We start from the raw sequence: 23,213 nt of genomic DNA, 5'->3' as shown, positions 1-23,213 counted from the left end.
CTTTTTTTTCTGCTAGTTAGTGATACTGAGTGGGAGGGGAAAGGAGGCCAAGGAATTGACCAATCACTGCCCTACATTAAATGTGCATTGACAAATGCTCTCTGATTTCATTGTTGAGGCAGAGTAAAGCTGATGGTGGGGGCAATGAAAATTAAGTAAGCATACATTCCTGTCATGTCAAAGATGGAAGAAAGCACATCAGAAAGCAGCAATCAGTAAGTGCCCTCAGATGCCTCTTTCTGATTGTGAAGGAGAAATTCAGGGACACATTTTCAAGAAGTGGAAAAGGCCAAAAAAAGACAAACACTTTCAACAATAGCTTCCTCAACTACACACAATTTTTGCCCTTCATATCAGTCAATATATTCATTTATACTTTTTAAAAATATACTTGTTCTTTCATATGATACTTTTATACCATAGAAACACTTATCCTGGAAGCCTACCAAATGAAAGGTTAAACTTGTGCATAGTTCTTTGTAGATCAGACAAGCTAAGATAAGCCATTGGTCATTCTGGAAAGTTATTCATCAGATTATTTTTTTATGAATGAGGTAAACTGCCATATCTTGTTCATAAAAATGTACAAATTCACTTCAGCTGGGTTTTCAAGTGTTCACCTGAGCACTAACACTAGCTTAGGAAGAGAACCCTAAGGGTTTGGGTCTGTTGGGTGGGTTCATTTTCAAGCAAAATCCTTATTTATGAAAATATTATATTTCTTGACAGAACATCAATAAGGATTATATGACTCTAGCTGGTAATTGAGTTGAAAGAGAAATTGGCCTTGAGAAATTATTAGAACGGTCTATCTCTTTCTCTCAAGACCCTCTTAAACATGCATAAACTAGGCCTCGTTTGTAGTTATGAACATTTGTAGTATGGTTTACATTGACCTTTATTTTGCTATAGTATATGAATGCTCTTCTTATAAGAGTCATAGTTTGTAGAGACATCTGCCTATACTCAAATAAATGCAAATATAAGAGTATTTCAGGCCAGCTATTTTAATGCCCAAAGTCTGGAAGTAATAGGAATAAAACTTGTTTCCCCATCTCACTTTTAGTCATTGTAAGCAACAGCCTAGCCTCTGACTGCATTTCCTGCAGACAGCGCTTATTATAGCAAATATGGGGAAGCAGAAATATTTGCACAATCTCTTTGTTCTTTTCTACTACCATAAAATGATTAACATGGTAGATTTATTAAAAGATCAGATATTAACTGAAAATACTTTGATCAAATATTCTGAAAGGCGGCAAGCATTGAAAATTGCCTAATCGAAGGTTTTAACCCTCTCCACTGGAATTGTGAATATGTTTTAAATCCAGGTGTTAAACAATTTCTGAAATACAGGCTTTTATAAAATTATAGGGAAATAAAGGAAGGGAATGTTTGATTTTTTAAAAGCTGCATTCTTGTTCTTCATTAATTCTGAGTTAATTGTATTTACCATTTTGTCAGGAGATTTTATTAATTCCATTTTCCAGTAAGATTTTGAGATTTTTGTCTGAATTATCCTTCCATAATTCTCAGATATGTATATAAAAGAAATCGGTTGGGGATGTATTTTATTTCAAAAAGTTGTTATCTGCCAACACAAACTCCACTGTAGCATGGACAGCAGTAACAAATACCTTGGCTTATATTCATCATATGGAGCAAGGAAAGTTCACTTAACGTAACATGTATTTGAGAAAGCTGCATTTAAAAATAGTGGAGAAAGTTGAACACTAAAAAGCACACCTAGTAGAAAGTCCTATGCATAAAATAAATATTGCAAAAAAAATAAATCCAAAATTTGTATATATATGAAAGGAGCCTACGAATGTATCTTCTCTGGTTAGTTTATGATACTTTAAAAGCCCTAAAATAGGCTAATTGTAAAGGCATGTAGGGTAAATTGTTCCTCTTTTGGAAAACATATCCTCCCTTATTACAAGTACCCATACTTTTTTCTCCTTTACTGATGCTCGACCTCCAATATTTAAGCAAACTTATCCATTTATGTGAAATTTATGCTTCAGGAATGCCCCTGTGGCCCCTGAAAAAAATTAGATGTAATCCCTATAAAACCTCTTTTCACAGGCTAACCTTTAATATACCAGGATAGCTTTATTAAACATTGGAGAAGTTTTGTTACCAATAGTAATAAATATATACTTTCTGTGATTGTGCGGCTGGCTGCCACACGGTGACGACCTCGTCTGCTTTTGGGACCCTCGCAAGGGTGCACCTGAGCTAGGCTTGAGGACCCCCGAAGGGGTGAAAACCCTCGTTAGGGTGAGCCTAAGCTAGGTGGGTCTGGCTCTGCTAAGGAAGCACGAACACCATGATGTGTTAAAACGCACCAACCAGCTCAGCAGGATGCCAAAAGAACCCCCACTGGCTGATTGAGACGGTATTTATTAAGGCATACAAGAAGGATTTTCGTAATACAACACACGATTACATGATTGGTTAAAAACCTGTTGCCGGGCAAAACTTAAGCAGGCTAGAAGCTTTTCATAGGATGTGGTTTTCTCTCATGCCCGGAGTTCTCCGGACAGGCTTTGTGGTTTAGCGTTTCTGCGTAAACTGCAGGTGCTTTTAGCTCGACAAAGGATGTGGTATTTATGTCTTTAAGCATGTTAGCTACAACTTTCCAATAGTAATAAATATATACTTTCAATATATGAAAGTCTGTTTCTGTTCTGATATTTTTAAAAATGAGACTCTTGGCCAATCTGCTCATTCTGCTATAAATTACTGCCTTTTTGTACTCTTGAACTGGATTGATGGATCAAAACAAATTTTGGTTGCTATCCAAGTAAGCAGAACGTCTTGGCATTTTAAAGATAAATTGTTAAGAAATAGAGTAAAACTAAATAATATATATTTCATAGCAATTACAAAGATCAGATTTATAAATTTTATATAAAACTGTGAAATTTGATGCCCTTAATTATGTTCCAGAAATGTTTACAGGTCAGAAAACAAGTACTGTTTTGAAATTAGCATAATCAGCTTTTGAACAACTGTAAGCATGTAAGGGTGGTTGGCAATAAATATTAATGCTCATAACTATTGGGAAGTTATTTGAATTCTGAAGAACTCATATTAGTGCATAAAATTATACATGTTTTAGCAGTTTTCTCTCAATGCTCAAATTACACCTGAAGACCTTGGACATATGTTTTAATATCAGGGCTAATTTATATCCATGCATTGGAAGAATGACAGTGTAAATGGGATCAAAGCACAGAAGAAAGAGTTATTTTAGCATCAGCAATATAGGAATCCTCTTTACTGCCTACCTAGCTATAGATATACATAGTTTGCAAACATGAATGTGTAAATGTTCCTACAATTGTACATGTGCTTATGAGTGCCTCTCCCCACCCACCACCCACCCCCGAGAAGTTACGTCTTATATGTTCATTATTGAAAGGGCTGGTTACCCAAATGGCTGAACAGTGGTAAAATTCTCTTTGTCTCTTAGCAAAAGATTAACAACTAGCTCAGCATAGCATAACATTTAATGGTCATTTATATTTTAAGATAGATAGATAGATAGATAGATAGATAGATAGATAGATAGATAGATAGATAGATAGATAGATAGATAGATAGATAGGCAGGCAGGCAGGCAGGCAGGCAGGCAGGCAGGCAGGCAGGCAGGCAGGCAGGCAGGCAGGCAGGCAGGCAGGCAGGCAGAGATAGATAGATAGATGATAGATTGGTAGATAGATAGATAGATAGATAGATAGATAGATAGATAGATAGATAGATGATAGATAGATAGATAGATAGATAGATAGATAGATAGATAGATAGATAGATAGATAAATAGATAGGTGGGTGGGTGGGTGGGTGGGTGGGTGGGTAGATAGATAGATAGATAGATAGATAGATAGATAGATAGATAGATAGATAGATAAATAGATAGATAAATAGATGATAGAATAGAATAACAGAGTTGGAAGGGGCCTTGGAGATCTTCTAGTCCAATCCCTGCACCCCTTCAGACAAATGGTTATTCAATCTTTCTTTAAAACTTCAAGTGTTGGAGCATTTACAACTTCTGGAGGCAAGTTGTTCCACTGATTAATTTTTCTGTCAGGAAATTTCTCCGTAGTTCTAAGTTGCTTCTCTCCTTGATTAGTTTCCACCCATTGCTTCTTGTCCTACCATTGCTTCTTGTCCTACCCTCAGGTGCTTTGGAGAATAGTTTGACTCCCTCTTCTTTGTGGCAGATATTGGAACACTGCTATCATGTCTCCCCTCGTCCTTCTTTTCATTAAAATAGACATGCCCAGTTCCTGCAACCGTTCTTCATATGTTTTAGCCTCCAGTCCCCTAATCATCTTTGTTGCTCTTCTATGCACTCTTTCTAGAGTCGCAACATCTTTTTTACATTGTGGTATTCAACACTTCACGTGATCTTGATTCTATCCCTCTGTTTATGCAGGCTAGAACTGTGTTGGATTTTTTGGCAGCTGCTGCACACTGCTGGCTCATATTTAAATTGTTGTCCACTACATGGTGGACGATGATGATAGATGATGATAGATGATAGACAGACAGACAGACAGACAGACGGACAGATATAGATTGATTTTTATGATTGCAAACCATCCAGAGTTATCCTGTGGTATGATGTGGGGGGGCACAATAAATTTTATAAATAAATAAGTATACACAGTTCAGTAAGCTATGCTTGTTAAATGGCTACTCTTACGAAATAATGTCACAAATAAAGTCTTAGTTTCTCTTCAGATAGTTAAGGCTATAATTCTACACTTCCATTCTCCAGAAAAACTAACATTTAACAGCTATAGAGACTATGTGGTAAGGAAAAACAACCATAAAGCCCAACATTTAGAGACTCCCCGTTCCAGCTTTTCAGACCTTATTGTTAAAAGTTTTGTTGCCTCTCTCAAACCAACCTGTACTCACGTAGTTAATCTTAAATCCATTGGACTGATTGGAGAAACTATTAAATCAATTTGTTCAAAGGTTTCATTTCACAGTATTTCAGCAATGTTAAGGGGAAAACATTCTATGAGTCTCTGCATGCACAGTTGGGAAGCAAGAATTTTTTGAAGGGGGATATGTTTATGTATGAGTATGGGTGTGGACATATATAAAACAAATAACTTTTAGTTGAAATTGGTTAAGTAAGCATCAACTTTAATTCAGAAAACAGATGAGTGGAAAACAATGTATTGGGTCAGCACAATATAGAGCAGTGCTTTTGGGGGGGGGGTAGTCGAATAGGTTACAAATTACCAACACCCCAAACACAAATTGTATGTGGTGCTTTTAAAAAATAAAATAAAAATCCAACTACAGATCCAATTCCTCAATCTACAAAGCTTTCTTGTTTGGCTGATCATTTTCTTGGTTTCACTTTTTCTGGATCTGGCAGTAAAGGGCCATTGAAAACACCATGCCAACAATCTGAAAAAGAAAGAAAGATGTTTAAGATGCATTATTTGGCAACTTCAGTAACAGTTCAGTACACAGCAAGAACATTTTGTTTGCAAAATTCATGGATTTTGCATGTACTAATGGAGCTGCTATGTTAAAGATTGCTTCCAACACCATTTAGAGATATGACTTTCAGATAGTGGGATTTTAATTAAACCCATGTATATCGCAGTATAGGAAACCTCAACTTATTCTGAAAGATGGATTGTTTTAAAGGGTGAAGACAAGTTGTGAGATTCTTACTTGTACTTTATATTGCAACATTTGTGGGAAAGAGATCAGATTTCTTGAGAGCTGAAAAGATTTTTCATACTGCTTTCTGTCAACATTAGAATTCTTAGAAACCTTACTCATAAAGATATGAATTACTTGCATTTCTATAATAAATTACAGCAAAACAACAATCTTGCATAATTGAATAACTAATGTATTTTTGCATAAATGTTCATGGAATTATGTTCATTACTTCAAATCCAAATATTATAAAAAGATTTTTAAATAGTTTGTGTTGATGGTGCCACAATAGTTGTAATTTGAATTCTTGTGCAACTGTTATTATAAATGTGGGGATTTGCTGTTCTAGATAACTGATCACTTCAATTTAACAAAATATTTATAACAAATTTAAGTAGAAATTTGAGCACATTCATATATGTGTTGCTTTAAATAAAATTGAAACTGACTATCAAATGGATTTTTTCCTAACTTCAATTCTATCAGCTAAGAAGTCAACTTCAGGTAACCAAGGAATTACTTTTGGTTTTAAAATTGACTATTTTTCTAGCTCTTCATGAACATTTGGTAGCTTTAAAATTGATTTTAAAGCTACCACATGTTTATGAAGAGCTAAAAAAATCAGAACTCTGACTATATTTTTGTAATCAATAGTTGAAACAAACACTAAACAACAAGACTACATAAAAAGAGGCAGGTCTGTTTCACTGTTCCACAAATAAAGGTATTTGGAATTCACTCTAAAAGAACTAGTTATAGAACAGTATGGCTGGTGTACATCAGCTGTAGGAGAAGTAAATAATCATCAGTCTTTGATGCCTTCTCTAACTACTACACTTGAAAACAACTCTCATTTCGAGACATAAAACATGATATCTCTATTGAATAGCAGAGATTAAAACAAAAACAAAAACCAAAGAGGAAAAGAACAAATAGCCTTCCCCAATATAAATTCTTGCCTCACCCAATGAAGACTTTACCCTTACAAAAGAACGCGCTATAGTAATAAGTTGCCAAACATTTACAATGGGAAGCTCAGAGATCCAAGCAACTGTTACCTGCAGAGCTAACTATTAACTGTAAAACGAGCTGTATGTTTTACATCTCTTTCTGTAAATTAAGATATCAGAGACTAAGAATCTATCTGGAAAGGTAAATGAAGCTAAGTTTCCTTTTCCATTTTTTTTAAAAAAAATCCTTAATGCTTTCTTTGTTTGAACTTCACTCCTTGTTCTTATTGAACCCACCTCATTTTAGTAGTTCCAAGTTCAAATTCTTGTTATTGAACAAACTGGATTAACATCCAACTCCTGGGCCTTATCCAAAACCCACCACAGCATTAATCAAATAATAAAAAAGCAGGTTCTCATATTTGAATTAAAATGTTTTCTCACAAGAATTCCATAATTACAGAGGTCACATTAAAATTTAAAGTCTTATTTTTACTGCACTTTAATGCTGTTATTATTATCATTATTCTTTTTTTTTTTTTTTTGTAAAACAAGGTTTGAGTGTAGGGGTTAAACTGTCAGGCTAGAAACTGCAAGACAATGACTTTTGTTCCCACCTTAGGTACCAAGCAAAGAGAAAGTCAATCACTTTCTCTTTGAGTCTACAAAGGAAATAATGGCAAATCACTTCTAAAATATTACCAGAAAACTTTAGGGATTTTTCCAGGCAATCTCCAGAATGAATGATTAACTCAATTGCCCCATCCCATCCTTCCCCCCAAACCCTGAGCAACTAATTAAGTTTCTAAAAAAAACCTCTTAATTTGGATAGAAAAATTAAGGACTGATTAAAAATTCATGTGTATTAACCTGAGACAAAGATTCAATACAGAAACAATAATCCAGTGATATGGTGGTAGTTGTGGCAGCTCTATTATTAGCTCTACAAATGGCATAGTTTGATCCAGTCCAAGACAGGTTTTCTCTCAAGTCATGGATGATTGTCTGCGACCTGCTTTAGAGGAGGCTGTTAATTTTATTATTGCCTGAATCACTGTTTTGGGGTCTGACAAAAATATTGTATTTATTGTTTTAAGAATATTAAAGAGGAATCTAAACAAAGAAACAAAAGCTTCCTGCGATTTTGATGCTATCTCTCTTTTGAGGCAGCCTAGGACTGCTTTGACATTTTTGACAGCTGCAGCAGAGTACTGACTCATACTTAAGCAGTGATCCACCAGGACACCCAGATCCCTCTCATTTATTTAATTGCTCATTGTCTACTCTTTGACCCTTTTAAAATTATTTTACCACTGTTCATTCCACTATTTACCTTATATGTTATTTGCAATCTCTGTATCAGCTCTGTTTACTCAAAAGGAAGTCTATCAGAATACACAGCTTCTTTTCTTGTTCCTTCTATTTATTGAACTACACAATTCAGAAGGCTGACTTATAGAGTCCAGTAAGATCCCACTCATGGCCTCTACTGAGCAGGACTTTGTTCAGTTCCCAACCATTTTTCATATAATTCACAGTCAGGATTTTCCTATTTACCTGGATAAAGTAGGAATATGCAATAGAAGGAACTCCATTTATTCAGTGGGCCCAATCTTTTATGTTCTAATTTCTAATGACTCCAACCCCCCCCCCCAAAAAAAAAAAATTGGCGGGACTTTTGAATCCAAAACATGGAAAGTGGCAACCTAGCAGCAGCTCTTTTCTGAACATCAGAAATATTCTTCATCAAGTCACTATCAATACTGTTGAGGTATGCGTATCCTTTAACAATACTTGATCAACCACAACCATTCAATTTGATGTACTACCAATGAAACGATAGCTTGCAATATCATAACAGATTGAAATAAGATTTTATTAGTATACCTCAATAAATGCCAGTCCAAATGCTATCCCCATAACTATAACCATATTTTTCTTCAAAATTTCCATAATTACGGTTGCACAAGTCTGAAAGAAAGGCAAAGACAAAAATGGTATAAATCCTACATGCATCAGCTATTTTAACCAAATATCCATATTACAAATTTAAATTAATTTTGCTGGTATCAAAAGGCAAAGGAGAAATGAGTATCTTCATTTTTTCAAACTTCCAAGATCTACTGTGAGATTTTTATAGTTCTAATGAAAAAGTGGATAATCAATTGAATAAATGAATAAGATATGAATTGTTTTTGATAAGTATTACAATAGCAACATTTAAGAAACAAAACAGTTTAAATAATTAGTTTCATCCAGGTTTAAAAAGTCAATCAGATGAAATACCTCTTTAAAAAACCAAGCACTAAGACTAGTGAATGCCTAAGCCACTTGGGGATTTTCTATGAATTCCATATTTTATGTGGAAGAAATATGAAAAATACATAAAAACAAATTGGCCTATAGCAGTGATGGCGAACCTATGGCACACGTGGAGCCATTTGTCAGGGCACGCGAGGCAAAATTTTAAATAAACAGGAAGTCACTTCCGGTTTGCTCGGAGGGTGGTTTTAAGCGTTCCGAAGGCTTCAGGGAAGCCTCCGGACAGTCCCCGAAGCCTCCGGAGGGGCGGGGGAGGCTCTTTTCACCCTCCCCAGGCTCCTATAAAGCCTCTGGAGCCTGGGGAGAGCGAAAAAAGCATGTAAAAATGGGGGGAGCATGTTGTGCTTGCATGCGCATTGGGGGGGTCTCACATTGCATTATGGGTGCGGCACACCCGCACACGACCCCCCTGCGCTCCCCCCACTTGTGGCACATGAGCCAAAAAAGGTTCGCCATCACTGGCCTATAGAATTTGATGGGAGCTGCCAGTTGTGATAACCATTAAGTCACATGAATATTAGTCTAACTTGTCTCTCAATTATTTTTCAATGGGATTATTTTCATCACGTCATCAATCCATCATGCATTGTTTTAGAAGCTTTTTCAATACATTGTTAAATAGTAGATTATGCATCATTATATAAAGGAAAACTTTGGTGTATTTGTACTTATTCTGGAATATAAAAGAGCAACGTGCATGTCCAAAAATTTGAGAGAAATGTTATGGGTATTACACAAGAGAGAACACAACCTCTCTCTGCTATTTATTAAAATAGTTCAATTTTCACCATGTTTGGTGTAAACCTGAAGAAAAGACATGTCAGTATTAAAGAATCGACTTACTAAAGTATTCATTCATGTGTTTATTTATATGATTACTTATTAATCAACTGACTCTGATATCATATTAGAAACATATTAGATCCTAAAAAATAAATATTTACTCATTTTGGCATAATACAGCACTTAAATAGTGCTGAGCTAGAAACCAGGACATTGTGAGTTCTAGTTCTGCCCTAGGAATAAAAACATTAGGTCAATCACTTTCTCTCAGCACAAGGAAGGAAGCAATAGCAAAACACTTCTGAAATTTTGCCAAGAGAACTCCACTAACCTGTCCAGGTAGTTGATAGAAATTAATACTGACTTGAAGATATCAGAAAACAAACAAACAAACAAAGTAGTAACAGAAATGCAAATTATAATAATTATGGTTTCCATTAGCTTTCCCCTAACCCAGGTGCTTCCTAGATGAAGACTAAGAAAGAAGTATAAACATCCAATCAATGCCTGATAATCATCCTGCATTATTGTTCCTTAGAATGATTCCATGATATATGAATCTGGAGACTACAAATGGCCACTAAACCTAATATTTCAATTCAATTTAATTTCAATTTATTTGTGCTTCTAGACCGCCCCCTCTCCCAGAATAGTAGTCGTTGATGCACTCATGCTATTTTTTTTCTTACCTTTCCATAGTGGTTTTTATCACAATAAGTTGTACCTAGGTCTGTCTGATTACATTCACATCCCTGGTTAGGAATAAGGTTTCGTCCCCAATCTGATTGTCCTTTAAGCATGCCACAACATTTGTACTACAAGAAAAACAATAATGAAGAGTTTAGTTTGATAAACTAATTCTTCTGACACATAAGCAGCAAAGCTTATACTGCAATATTTTCAGTTTTCCATTAACTTTGCTGAATATTCTTCCCATATAAGGGCCATATAAGAGGTATATACCATTCACTGACACAAAGAAGGGAAATTTGATTCATTTATAGCCACTTTTGCAGAAAACTGAGATTGGTTGTTTAAAATACAGTGATAGACAGACAGACATTTTACATTATATTTTACATCTTGTAAAATTAGAAAAATCACCATGAAAATATGCGGGCAATATTTCTTTGGTCAGAAGACTGGAAAAGAGGTGAAATATAAAAGCCTAACTCTATAGGATTGTTGGCATCCCTCAACATCTACTAATTACATATACACACTATAGTCGTGTTTTAAACCTAGTTCTTCTGTTCATGCATCCCAATGTAAGATGCTAGCAGTGAATTTGTGACATGATATCATGATGCATGCATTTTCACTTGCCCATCTTCCCACATCCCTATGTCAATGCCACAATCAAACCAAATTAAAATGGCTATTCTTTTTCCTGATAATTAAAAACAAAAATTAACAGTCAGAAGTGTTCTATAATATGTAGATAATGTATGTATTGCTGCCTGTTAATATCTAAACATCAAGTAAAAATCTACAGAAGTGTTTCTCAGCCTTGACAACTTTAAGACATGTGGACTTCAACTCCCAGAATTCTGGAAATTGCCAATGTTGAGAAATGCTGATCTATGGCTTGAAAACAGAATCCTTGAGAAGTCAGCAGTGTCATAAACAGGCTGTAGTAGATTATAGTTATCTAACATTGCCTGGAATACCAAATACACACATCATTTTCTCAGCTCATTAATGTTTCTAGGAGTCAGTCATTTTGGTACAGATTATTGGTATCAGAGGTGGGTTGCTGTTGCCGGTTCAGCCCAGAGCAGGAAAACCAATAGTAGCAGCGGCGGGAGGCTCCACCCACCCACCCGGATGCATGCAGGAGCGCGTCCGAACCAGTAGTAAAAAAATTGGCAACCCACCACTGATTTGTATTCAATAAAGCTTGGTCTGTATTTGCTATTGTGAAATTAGGGAATTGGAGATGATAATGGTTTTCAAACGTATAGTAGTTTGATTTTAAGATGTTGGAACAAGTAGAGTAAAAATAGTAGTAAATATTAAATGAACTTAATTTGCCTTTATCTCAAGGTTGCGGAAACCTTTCAGAATCTCCTTATTATTAGTTGAAGCAAGTTTTAATACATCCATTTCTTTCTCGAGAGTCTGGTTTACGAAGCCTTCAATCTGCAAATGAACAGATGATACAATCAGCCTATGTAATTTATTGACTACATAACTTAATAAGATTGAAGAATGAAATACCTGAGATTTATATACTGCTCCCAGAATGCCTGATACAATTTGAAGAAGCAGAATCAACAGTAGTCCAATGAAAAACTGGTGGGGAAAAAAAAATATCTCAGCTCCAGGAAGGTGTATTTACATACTGTTTCTTTTTGTAAATGTTCTGAAATGGTTTACAATATTCTAAGATGTTTACAAAGTGAAACAAAATCCCTTGAAAAGGCACTTGTTAGGAAAGACAGATTTTTGAAATCAGAATGTGAGTATAGGCAATGTTCAAAAGTTGTACATAAGAGATATTTTAAAAAGATACAATTTTTATGTATTCTTGTATTTATGTATTTATGTATTCTTATATAAAACTGAAATTAATGGAATTACATAATTCAATATGTACTATAATTGTACATAATTCTGAAACAAAGCTGCATTTTCTGTAGACAATATTTTTTACAAGGCATGGCTCATGAGATGTCATATTGTTTTCCATCCATTAGAATAATGAATTGCTTCCTTTCAATGATATGTGCTTGCTTGTATGGTAATTATTGTATTTTTGAATAATTAGTCAAAGTAGACCATGTATATTTTAATACATGTTACAACACTTAATGATTAACCTTACAGTTTGTCATACTTGGATTAAAACCTAAGCGTCTCTTAAGTAAGTTCCAAAAAAATGCCATTCATAATTCTGATTAGGCATAAATAATTATAGAGAGATCACTATTTAACAAGAATGAGGGACAACGTTGGATTAAAATAATGGAGGCTCACAAAAGTCAAACTTGTTTTTTACAAGATAGTATGAAAATGATTCATTAAAACCAATGTTGAAGTAGAAAGGAAGATCAGGAGAGGAGAGGGGAAGAAAGGATTTTAATTTTATAGCTGACATAGCTACTTAAAACTTCTTTTAAGTAGAGTTTTGTGAAGCTCTTCTCTTTGGTATGTACAAACTTGCCTTTATCATAACACACCAAAATAAATACATACATTGAGACTGAACTTGCTTTCTAGTACTGATTAGATCTGTCCAGGTGATGAAATGTATGGAATTGTGGAGGCAAGGCAAACTTCTGTCTGGTGCAAGGGTACAGCATCTGATTAACCCCTGAGATTGTCTACAAACTGCCCTGTTACTGCAGAAGCTACCTACCATAGCTTTTGGGGGAAAGCCTCTTTTGTGGCTCCCATATATAATATTTCAATTATTACTTTCAATTGTAATTGTATAGCTTTTGTTTAATACTTTCTATTATGTACTGCTATAATCACTTGGAATGTTGGGATAAACACAAAGATGGCATATACATTTTATAATGAACAGCATTAAATGAATAAATATATGGTAAAGAAATCAAGGATACAGTCCGTAGCTCTGATCCTAATTTCTGTGCATGCAAAAGTCCCATATTAGCAGATAACATAGATGGCATATGTTGTAGGCTTATTTTAGATATTTGAAAGTTAAGTGACTGCAGTTAAACAGAATTACCCTTATAGATTACATGCAAATGCAGCTCTGTCTCAGTTGTCCTATATGCTTTCTGAAGAATTGGGAAAACTGAGATCACTAATGCCAGCCTGTAAATATTCCAGGATGCAAGCTCATGTCTTTCAGTTTCCCCACTTTCCCCAAGTGAGAAAAACACTGAGTGCCAAGATTGCCACAGTTCAACTCAAAAGCAACTTAAGGAGAACCAGGGAAACAATCTGGCACCCTACACAGGTCCTTTACCTGTATGCTACCTCTGAGGAATATGCCCAGTGGTGGGATTCAAATAATTTAACAATCGGTCCTCTACCCTAATGACCAGCTGGGTAGGCAGGGCTCAGTGGTCATGTGACTGGGTGGGCGTGGACAACGTAATGTCACTCACGTTGATGGGCGCTTCACCTTAGCTGTTACAATGTAATAAGGGTTAACTGGAGAAGCAGTTTCTGTAAGCAAGGCAATAAAGATTAGGCTAGAAACAACACCAGAAGGTTTCCTTCCTGCCTTCCTTACAGGATTAGCCCTGTAAAGTGTAAAAAAAAGACAAAAGGAGATTTCTTCCAACAACCGGTTCTCCGAACTGTTTAGAAAATTAACAACCAGTTCTCCCAAATAGGTGCGAACTGGCTGAATCCCACCACTGAACATGCTATTTTTGAGGAATTATTGAAATAGTATTATGATGTAGCAGAATCCACATTCTGAAACCTAGGAAGAAACCAGCACCTTTTCTTTTTCTGTGATGGACATCCTTACGTAAATACTGAATTGAATTAAGAATCAGAATATCCCAAAAGTGACTGCATTGGAGAAAAGCAGTTATGACAGACATTCAGATAGCAGCAGGCTTTTATTTCCATTCTGAAATCTACTCTTGGTTCAGGTTCCTTTCTTGCCTTCTTCAAAATAGGTGTTCATAATGTATGGAGTATATGTAATCTGTAATCAAAGTTCACATTAGCCAGTATTAGAATTCCTACCTACTGTGCAGAAACGTAATAATACAGATAGTCCTCAACTTATGACCACAATCGAGACCAAAGTTTATGTTGTTCAGTGAGTTTTGCCCCATTTTACAACCTTTCTAGCCAGTTATTAAGTGAATCACTGCAGTTTGTTAAGTTAGTAACATGGTTGTTAAGTGATTCTGGCTTTCCCATTGACTTTGTTTGTCAAAAGGTCATAAAAGCTGTTCACTTGACCTCAGGATACTGCAACCGTCATAAATATGAACCAGTTGTCAAGTATTCAAATTTTGATAACATGACCTGAGGATGCTGCGATGGCCGTAGTGTGAAAAATGATCATAAGTCATTTTTTCCGGTGCCATTATAACTTTGAATGGTCACTGAATGAACCATTGTAAATTGAGGGCTACCTGTATTTATGGATTTTAAAAGCCATCATTTCTACCTTTCATTTGTAATTCACGTTTTCCCCAAAACTCCTTAAATTCATATCTTTCCACACAGAAAATGATAAGGAGTACACCAGAGTGTAGTTACACTTCTCATTGGCAGTAGAAGGCACATTCTCCTTATGCCAGCTTGAGAAAAAACAATCCTAACTAAAACTTGCACTAAAGATCATTTATTGTCCAACAAGATAAATTCATGCAGGGAATTGCTTTGAGAATATTGGCAAAGAAAATGTTACAGAAATTGAAACTCTACCAGGAGGAGCATGCACTGGCTCTCTTTCATGGCACCACAGCAACCTAGAAACCCAAGCACCATAATGACAGAGCCCACAGCAATGAGGAGATCAACAGCAGGAAGCAAGCTTGAGTCTAATTTGAAGTCCTGTAAAAAGAGAAATACAAGGTTTCAGATACAATCAGTGAAATAGTTAAGGAAGCTAAAGATAATCTAAAAAGGAAGCTAGGAGCAAATGAACAGCTCTCTATTATTCATAGACATAAGTCATATTATCAGCAAACTACTTGGCACTAAGGCAATACCCTCAATCATGGCATTTCATTCTGATTGTTCAGCACTCAAGGACATTGCTCTAGTGCTGGAACTCCAGAGAAGGCAGTGGATTGCTTTGGTACAGGTGAGATGTACTGAAATGGGCTATGCAGAAGCGGGATTGCCTGGTTTTTAGCCAATACAGCAGATTATAAATTCCCAGATTAGAACAGAATGGTGAATATTTATGTGTTACTCATATCCTGCATTTTCAATGTCAGTTTGTTTCCTGGATGGCAAACAAAGTCATATTATAATGGAAAGCTAATAAAAAATAAGTTTATATATTCTGTACAAATAATTAAGGAAAGCAAAATCAAATCAGATCAATAGTACAAGTAAAATCTACATTTCTACAGCTCTCTACATGGGGCTTCCCTTGGGACGCGCCCGAAGACTGCAGCTAGTCCAGAACGCAGCCGCGCGGGCAGTCATGGGGAGTACCAGGTACTCCTATGTAACACCGCTCCTGCGCGAGCTGCACTGGCTGCCTGTGGTCTTTCGGGTGCGTTTCAAGGTTTTGACCACCATCTTTAAAGCGCTCCATGGCATAGGGCCCAGTTACCTGCGGGATCGCGTCCTCCCACATACATCCCAGCGGCCAATTCGCTCTCACAGGGAGGGGCTTCTCCTGGTGCCGTCCGCTAGGCAATGCCAGCGGGCGAAGCCAAGGAGTAGGGCCTTCTCTGTGATGGGCCCAACCCTCTGGAATGACCTCCCCCCGACATTAGAACCACCACCAACTTCCGCTCCTTCCGGCAGAAACTAAAGACTCACCTGTTCCGACTGGCTGGCCTGGCATAATTTCAACGCCTATCTCCTGGCATTTATATTTTTACTGGTTTTTAAGGGGATTATTCTGTAGACTTAATTTTATCGGGTATTGGGATTTTAATGTCTGTTTATTTTAATTATTTATTAGCAATACAGTCCTGCACATCTTTTATCCTCCTCTTATCCATCTATTTTATATTTTTATATATATATTGTCCATTTAGTAATTTTAATTGTTTTAATTTTGTTTTTTGACATGGACTGTACACCGCCCCGAGTCCCTTTCGGGAGAGGGGGCGGTCTATAAGCGCTAATAAATTGAATTGAATTGAATTAAAATAACACACTCTCTCAAACCAGCTTGAATGAACCATAACACATTTTGCCTGAACAGATTAAAGGTGTACACAAGTATTCTTAGGATTGATTATGTGTCATTATGTATTAGGAATTTTAAACTCCTAATCACCTGAAAGAACATTAGAAATACATCATGATGAAGAAAATCAATCGGTGTGGTCATTAGGAGATGAAAATTCCCGGAAAGGGCATTTCAGTATGAGGAACTCAAATAAAAAAATCATTTTTCCAGTTATTTCCAGGGGATAAGTCATTTGTTGGTCCAGCACAGTCTCCTGGTTGCTATTGAATCATGTCACATGGCAAACATGTAAACTCACCGTAATAAGGACAGCAATCTAACAGGCGTTGCTAATTAATGCCTTTATGCCACAGTGCAAAAATAGGTGACAGATTATTAATTTATTTGATCCTGAAAAACTGAAAACAGGGTCAGGCATACCTGGCTGGTAAAACAAACCAGGAAATTCTAGACTGTAGAGTAGATTAATAAATTGAGAAAACCCACAGAAATCTCTTTTATAAACTACATGGATGTGTCCATGAAGGCAGCAGAAGTCAAGCTGGACTAGAAGAGGATGATGTTTTTAATATTAAAAAACTAATACAGGAGAAGAATGTGGCATTAGTATATTGCTGATATAGAGTTGCAACAGTTGCTCATACCTTCATTGAATTTGCATTAAAATCAATTTGTATAGCTGATACCAATATTGTAAACTGTTTCCCAAAAAGATTTTAAGAGGTAATTATTTGTATCTTATTCCTGATCACATGAATAAAATGTTTCAAGAACAAATTTCATGCTTCATTCAATAAAGTGTTAAGTTCCTATTTTTACATTTAAAAGTTTAAATTAAACTGGTAAGATATACTTTCTTAACTGGAAAATCTAGGAGTAAACTGGGGGCGGGGGAGATAAGGCTCACACCATAAATTCTAGGAGAATTCATCACCACTTGGGATTGCTCAAATTTTGCTAATTCTCAGATTCTTTATTCCAAATGTAAAAAAAAGTTTTACATTTTGAAAATTAAAACAAATTAATCTCTTTCATTTCTCAATAAAGTTATTATGAGGCCAATCTATTTGTACAGAATAGCTACAAGCAAAGGTATAAGGTCTATCTAAGTTCCTAAGAGAAGATTCTCTTTCTAAGGGAAAATCCTTACCTAAGTCTTTTTATGGAGAAAAGGAGGTAAATATTTAGCCAGGAATGAGCAATTAGATACTTGATTTACTTTTATGTGTGTGATATTGAAATCTTTATTGTTTTTGATATTTATTTTTCCCTCTGCAATCTTAGTGACTCTGTGACTTCAGTAATAGACCAGTAACATATTTCAGTCTGCTCAGAGTGTTACATTTTTATATTTAATTTTTTATAAATTTTCTTTTAGAGGCTTTTTTGAAATCGCTTTCTCCTCACCATTTTAAGTATGGCTACTTAAAATAGGAAAAATATATTTACATTAAAGTTTCTTTTTTTAAATAAAGTAATTCTTTATTTATAACTTGAAATTGATCTCAACTTCCAAAGAGGAGTAGAGGGTGACAGCTATAGAATTAATTTCATTTTTATCCACTTAATTTTTCTGTGCCTTGACAGGAAGATGCAACTGTAGTATGTGTTGACACCTCTAATTATTACTGATAAAAAAAAGCATATTTACCTCTTGAGTATCTTTGCTGACACGTAGCCATATAGAGACTCCCAGAATAATACATCCAATTATCTAGTTAAAGGGAGAAAAAAACCAATATCCTGAAAATAATGATCTACTTAATGCAGATGCCTGAAACATTTTTCTATTATTTAATTATTTAACCCAGAGGTGGTATTCAGCTGGTTCTCTCTGGTTCGGGTGAACCGGTATCAGCGGCTGTGGTAGGCTCCGCCCACTCACCCCAACATAATGCGTGAACAGAAGTCGGTGCACATGCACAGAAGGTGGCATGTGTGCTTTCATTTGCGAACCAGTAGGGAAGGTAAGTGAATCCCACCACTGATTTAAACCCATCTTAATATGCATTAAAAATCCAAAACACCATATACAAATTGATTCTATTAATAAAAGAAATCTAATTTCTCAAGTACTGTCTTAGACAAAATATCCATTTCTCACTTAAAATATAATTTTGTTTTTTGAAAAAATTGCTATGACATGAAACACACATAAAAAGATCATGTTGCCATTTTGACTTCTGTACAACACACCCTGGGGAAAACCCTGTGAATACTTTTGCTTGCTTTTTCATCTCAATATTGAGTTTGATTATTATTTTTTAAGTACATTTTTAAATACCGGAGAAAGGGCCACACTTTTCCCCCTTTCCCTTTGAATGTCAAAAGACATTACAGGTAGTCCTCAATTTACAATATTTCACTTAGTGACTGATTGAAGTTACAACAGCATTTTAAAAAGTGACTTATGACCGTTTTTCACGCTTACAACCGTTGTAGCATCACCATGATCACATGATCAAAATTCAGATGCCTTAGAACTGATTCACATTTAAGGGTCATGTGATCACTTTTTGCAACCTTCTGATAAGCAAAGTCAATGGGAAAAGCAGATTCGCTTAACAACCATGTTACTAATTTAACAACTGCAGTGATTCACTTAAAACTGTGGCAAGAAAGGTTGTAAAATGGGACAAAATTCACTTAACAAATGTTTCACTTAGCAACGAAAATTTGGAACTCAATTATGGTCATAAGTTGAGGACCACCTGTATTTTTTTCATAGCACAATGCACAGGTAGCTTAAGGATAAATTTCTGAGTTGGTTAAATTACTCAACATTCAGGTCAAATAGAAATCTTCATCAGTGTGATTAGTATTACTTTAATAATAAATTGATACTATCTATCATATTCCACTATGTACATTAGGACTGGGGTGGGGAAGGGAATTGTTCCCATGGAAGGAAAGCAAGGTCTGTCTATATTTGAAAATACTGGGAACCTGTCCAGCAACTGTACAGAATGGTGGTGTTTCTTTTTATATGCAAGATGTCACAAGAGATTAGGAGGGGAAGCTAAGGACTAATTTCTCTGATAATTAATGCTTCTGAATAAATCACAATGGGCTCCAGGTTTTCTTGGAACCCCATCAAGTAAATTTGGACAGATGACAATATTTTTTTTCATCCTCCCAAAGATGAATAGACAGACATAAGCTTCTGCATACCTGTACACATAATTTTGCTAATAATCTAAGAATGGAATATGATCCCTGAGTATCAATGAGATATTCCAGATTTTGAGGAAGTGACATCGCTGCCATACAGAGATAGCTAAGCACAAAATGTTTGTTACAGTGTTGGTGAACAATGCTAAAACATCATTTTATCAAACCAACAATGTATCCAAGAAATTGAATGCAAGGCAAATATGAGACCTCAACTCTAAAAAAAGAAATCATTCCTTTAAAATTATATTTTTTCCAAACTCACATCTCAAGGTCTCACTTTTTCTCCCCATATATAACCACATTGATAAAATATTCAAAATCTGCTAACCATCATCTCTCATCCTTCCGTCAAGTTACCAACAATTTTTTTTCATCCGTTCTTTCTTTTACCTCATCTCACATCCTCAAATTGTCTTACAATATGAGAGGCAGGCCACAACCACAAGTCATTTCCTAGCATTAAACTTTCCTTAGGACCCTCAAAGTATTCCCAGACTTGATAGGGCTAACTGTGTGTTTGTGTATGAAGAAGACAAAATAAGAGAGATAAAGAGAGAGAATTATGGAATGCTAGGCAATGACATGTTTTCACCAAGGCTAAACATAGTCATTTCACCATTTACTCCTCCATCCAATCCCAGACATGTTATTTGATTTTGTCCCTTTAAGAGACAGCATGATATCACTTGGCATGATATTGGCTAAACAATGGTTGACTCAAAAATCCAGTAGTAGTGACAGTAAGAGTTACTATACAGCACACAGATTTATCTGGAAATACACGATTAAAATGTATTTTAATGTAGGAATAAAATGTAGGAATAAAACCAAAATATATTTGGAAAGTGATAAATCACGGAAGTACATTGCCGAGCCAGACTGGGCAGAGAACAGTGGTCAATTTATTCTTACTGGCAAAGTTGAATTAGCTACTGCTTAAGAACTTAGCTAAAAATATTCAGATTGATCTGGATTTATAGCAAAAACACATCTGGGCATTTTACTATCCTTTCAAATTCATTTTGCAGGACAACCTGAGAAATTCGAAAAATTTATTCTTACAAACTGTAAAAACAAAAAACCTACATATGTTTAAATTGGAAAAGGTTAACGCAGAGAGGGGTTCTGCAACAGTATCTATCTTAAAAGCAAATTCTCTGCCAAGTATTTGAACAGTTACCAAAAAAAAAATTTATTAGAAAATCTCCACTTTTTCTCACCTTGTAATTCATCATTTAAAGGCTACAAGGTGGGTTGTCAGCCTGTTTTTGGAGTGGACAGAGTAATATTTGAAAGAAAGAGGAATGTTTCAGGAATAGTAGGAAAGTAAGCAATGTGCAACTATCCCAGTAATCTCTTGAAATTCAGTATATGATCATACATCCAATTTGAAAACAATCATGACTACACTAGGAAATAAAGCTTTAAAATTTGATAAATTTGATAAAATGGCAGATAATATTTATTTTGCTACAAAAGTTATTTCAAAAAGCAGTCAATTTCCAACATTTACACACTTGTCCAGAAAAGTATTTATATTTAATGCTTTTCTCCATATATCCCAGACAAGTCTCCGTTTTCAAACTTAAGTCTTGCCACTTTTTGTCCAGTCCTGCAAAATAATTAAGTATTTATCTTCATTCTTATCAAGTACTGCTATTGGAACAGGTGGCTCCAACTACTCATAAAATATCACATTTTAAGGCAACCAATATTTCATTGTTCTTTCTGGTTTATATATTTTTCATTTCAAAAGGTTAGACTTACCCAAAATAAAAAGTTGAAGACAAACATGGAGTATTTCATACATGAGCTTACACCTGCCATCTTTTCTTACTCCAGAAAGAAATATTTTCAAATGGAAGGAAAATCTCTCAGAAGGGATCTTCTTTAAATTGTTCTATTGCAGAATTGGAAAGGAGTTCTTAGCTGCTTTCTTTGAGCTGACAATAAAAAGGGAAGTTATGAAGGGAAAATATGTTTGTTATTCATATCTGGTAGGTAAATATTAACCAGGGCACTGAACAAAAGTCAACTTTAGTATTTCCTTTTACACACCTGTAAAGTTCATCAATGTGAGCATTGGCCATACAATTACTTTTTCATCACTGTTGTAACTGTGAATGGCCACTAAATAAGTAGTCATTGAACAAGGACTACCTGTGCAGAGATTTAAATTCAGATATAGGAACTGTAGTAGCAATGATTCATTCTGGTGGGTACATGAAACAAAAAAAGTAAAAATAAAAAATTGAATAAAATTAATTAGGATTGTGGGATATGATGGCACACTGGCAATTTTCCTGTTTGCTAAACTGGGCATGGGTGTAGCCAGTGCGTGATGCATCCAGCCCACGGACTGCAAGTTTGACAGCCCTGATCTAGTGCATAGCCTCTGCAATGTGTCTCCCAAAGAACTCCTCAGATGTTGAAGTCCTCAAAGACAAATAGCTTCAGTAATTGTACCACCAACCTCCCAATGAGACTACGCAGCACAAAGATTCTGCTCTGCTCCTAAAAGACAATACAATAGCAGCATTCTCACCTTAAAGAGCAGCTTTACTAGTAAGGCCTTACATTGTCTGTGGGACAGTGATCTTTAATCTCCCAAATGACAATGCCACTCCACTTTCCTTCCCCTTAGTTTGTGGCTATGAAAGACTTAATTGAGCACATCCCAAGAAGGGAAATGCCCCCACCTCCAACCACATTTTGATAGTGTAAGATGAGGCAATCTTTACTTTAGGCAGACTTGGCATTCAACAACAACAGCTGGATACCAGCGGTTTCAAATTTCTTGTAAACTAGTCTTTCAGTAACCCATCCCATCCTTTCTCCATCAATCTCCACACAACTTCAATCACTTCCTATAATGGAATACATGTGTGACCTTGGGGAAAGAGGAGATGAAATACTGCCTAGAAAACAAGCAGAGAAGAGAGGCAGGAGCTTGCAATTTCTCAATGGGCAGATAAAAAACTAAGGAAGGACCCACCCTAATGGAGTTAGCAGTTAAAAGTGGAATCCCTATTGCAGGATTCATGCCATTCTCCCTGGGTAAAAAACACAGGAAACACAACTAGATGAGCTAAACCTACTTTTTTTGTACTTTTCTTGCGTTAACTTGCAAGTTTGAAAGTACTAAATTGTAACTACATCTAACTACACTGCATCAGTGGTGGATTGCCAATTTTCTTACTACCGGTTTGGGGGTGCCTCTGCGCTTGCTCACTCACTCGCTCGTGTGCGTGATGCTTCTGTGCATGCACAGAAGCATCTGGGCAGGCGGGCAGAGCCTCCCACCGCCACTACTACTGGTTCACCCTAGCCAGGAGCAACCCACCTCTGCATTGCATGTCCCACCGCCACTACTACCTAGTTCACCAAGCCAGGAGCAACCCACCTCTGCATTGCATGTCTATGGATGAATTAAGACACAGAGAAGAGGAAAA

General features: G+C 35.9%; 1 protein-coding gene across 1 annotated transcript in view; it reads right to left on the bottom strand.

Annotated features, from left to right (window-relative positions):
• Nucleotides 1-5,151: 5,151 nt before the first annotated feature.
• Nucleotides 5,152-23,213, bottom strand: part of TSPAN8 (tetraspanin 8) — a 33,924-nt gene continuing 15,862 nt past the window's right edge. The window contains exons 2-9 of the mRNA XM_081957336.1: nt 21,529-21,704; nt 18,239-18,301; nt 15,135-15,263; nt 11,982-12,056; nt 11,796-11,903; nt 10,451-10,576; nt 8,544-8,627; nt 5,152-5,442 (exon numbers count right to left, since the gene is read on the bottom strand). Of these exons, the coding sequence (XP_081813462.1) occupies nt 5,389-5,442; nt 8,544-8,627; nt 10,451-10,576; nt 11,796-11,903; nt 11,982-12,056; nt 15,135-15,263; nt 18,239-18,301; nt 21,529-21,588 (699 nt within the window). The 5' untranslated portion in view covers nt 21,589-21,704 and the 3' untranslated portion in view covers nt 5,152-5,388. The remainder of the gene's footprint in view (nt 5,443-8,543; nt 8,628-10,450; nt 10,577-11,795; nt 11,904-11,981; nt 12,057-15,134; nt 15,264-18,238; nt 18,302-21,528; nt 21,705-23,213) is intronic.

This window comes from Natrix helvetica (assembly GCF_964273705.1).
Source record: "Natrix helvetica genome assembly, chromosome: 6".
Classification (NCBI taxonomy): domain Eukaryota; kingdom Metazoa; phylum Chordata; class Lepidosauria; order Squamata; family Natricidae; genus Natrix; species Natrix helvetica.
The sequence above is the reverse complement of the archived record's forward strand: the minus strand, read 5'-3'. Positions and strand labels throughout refer to the sequence as shown.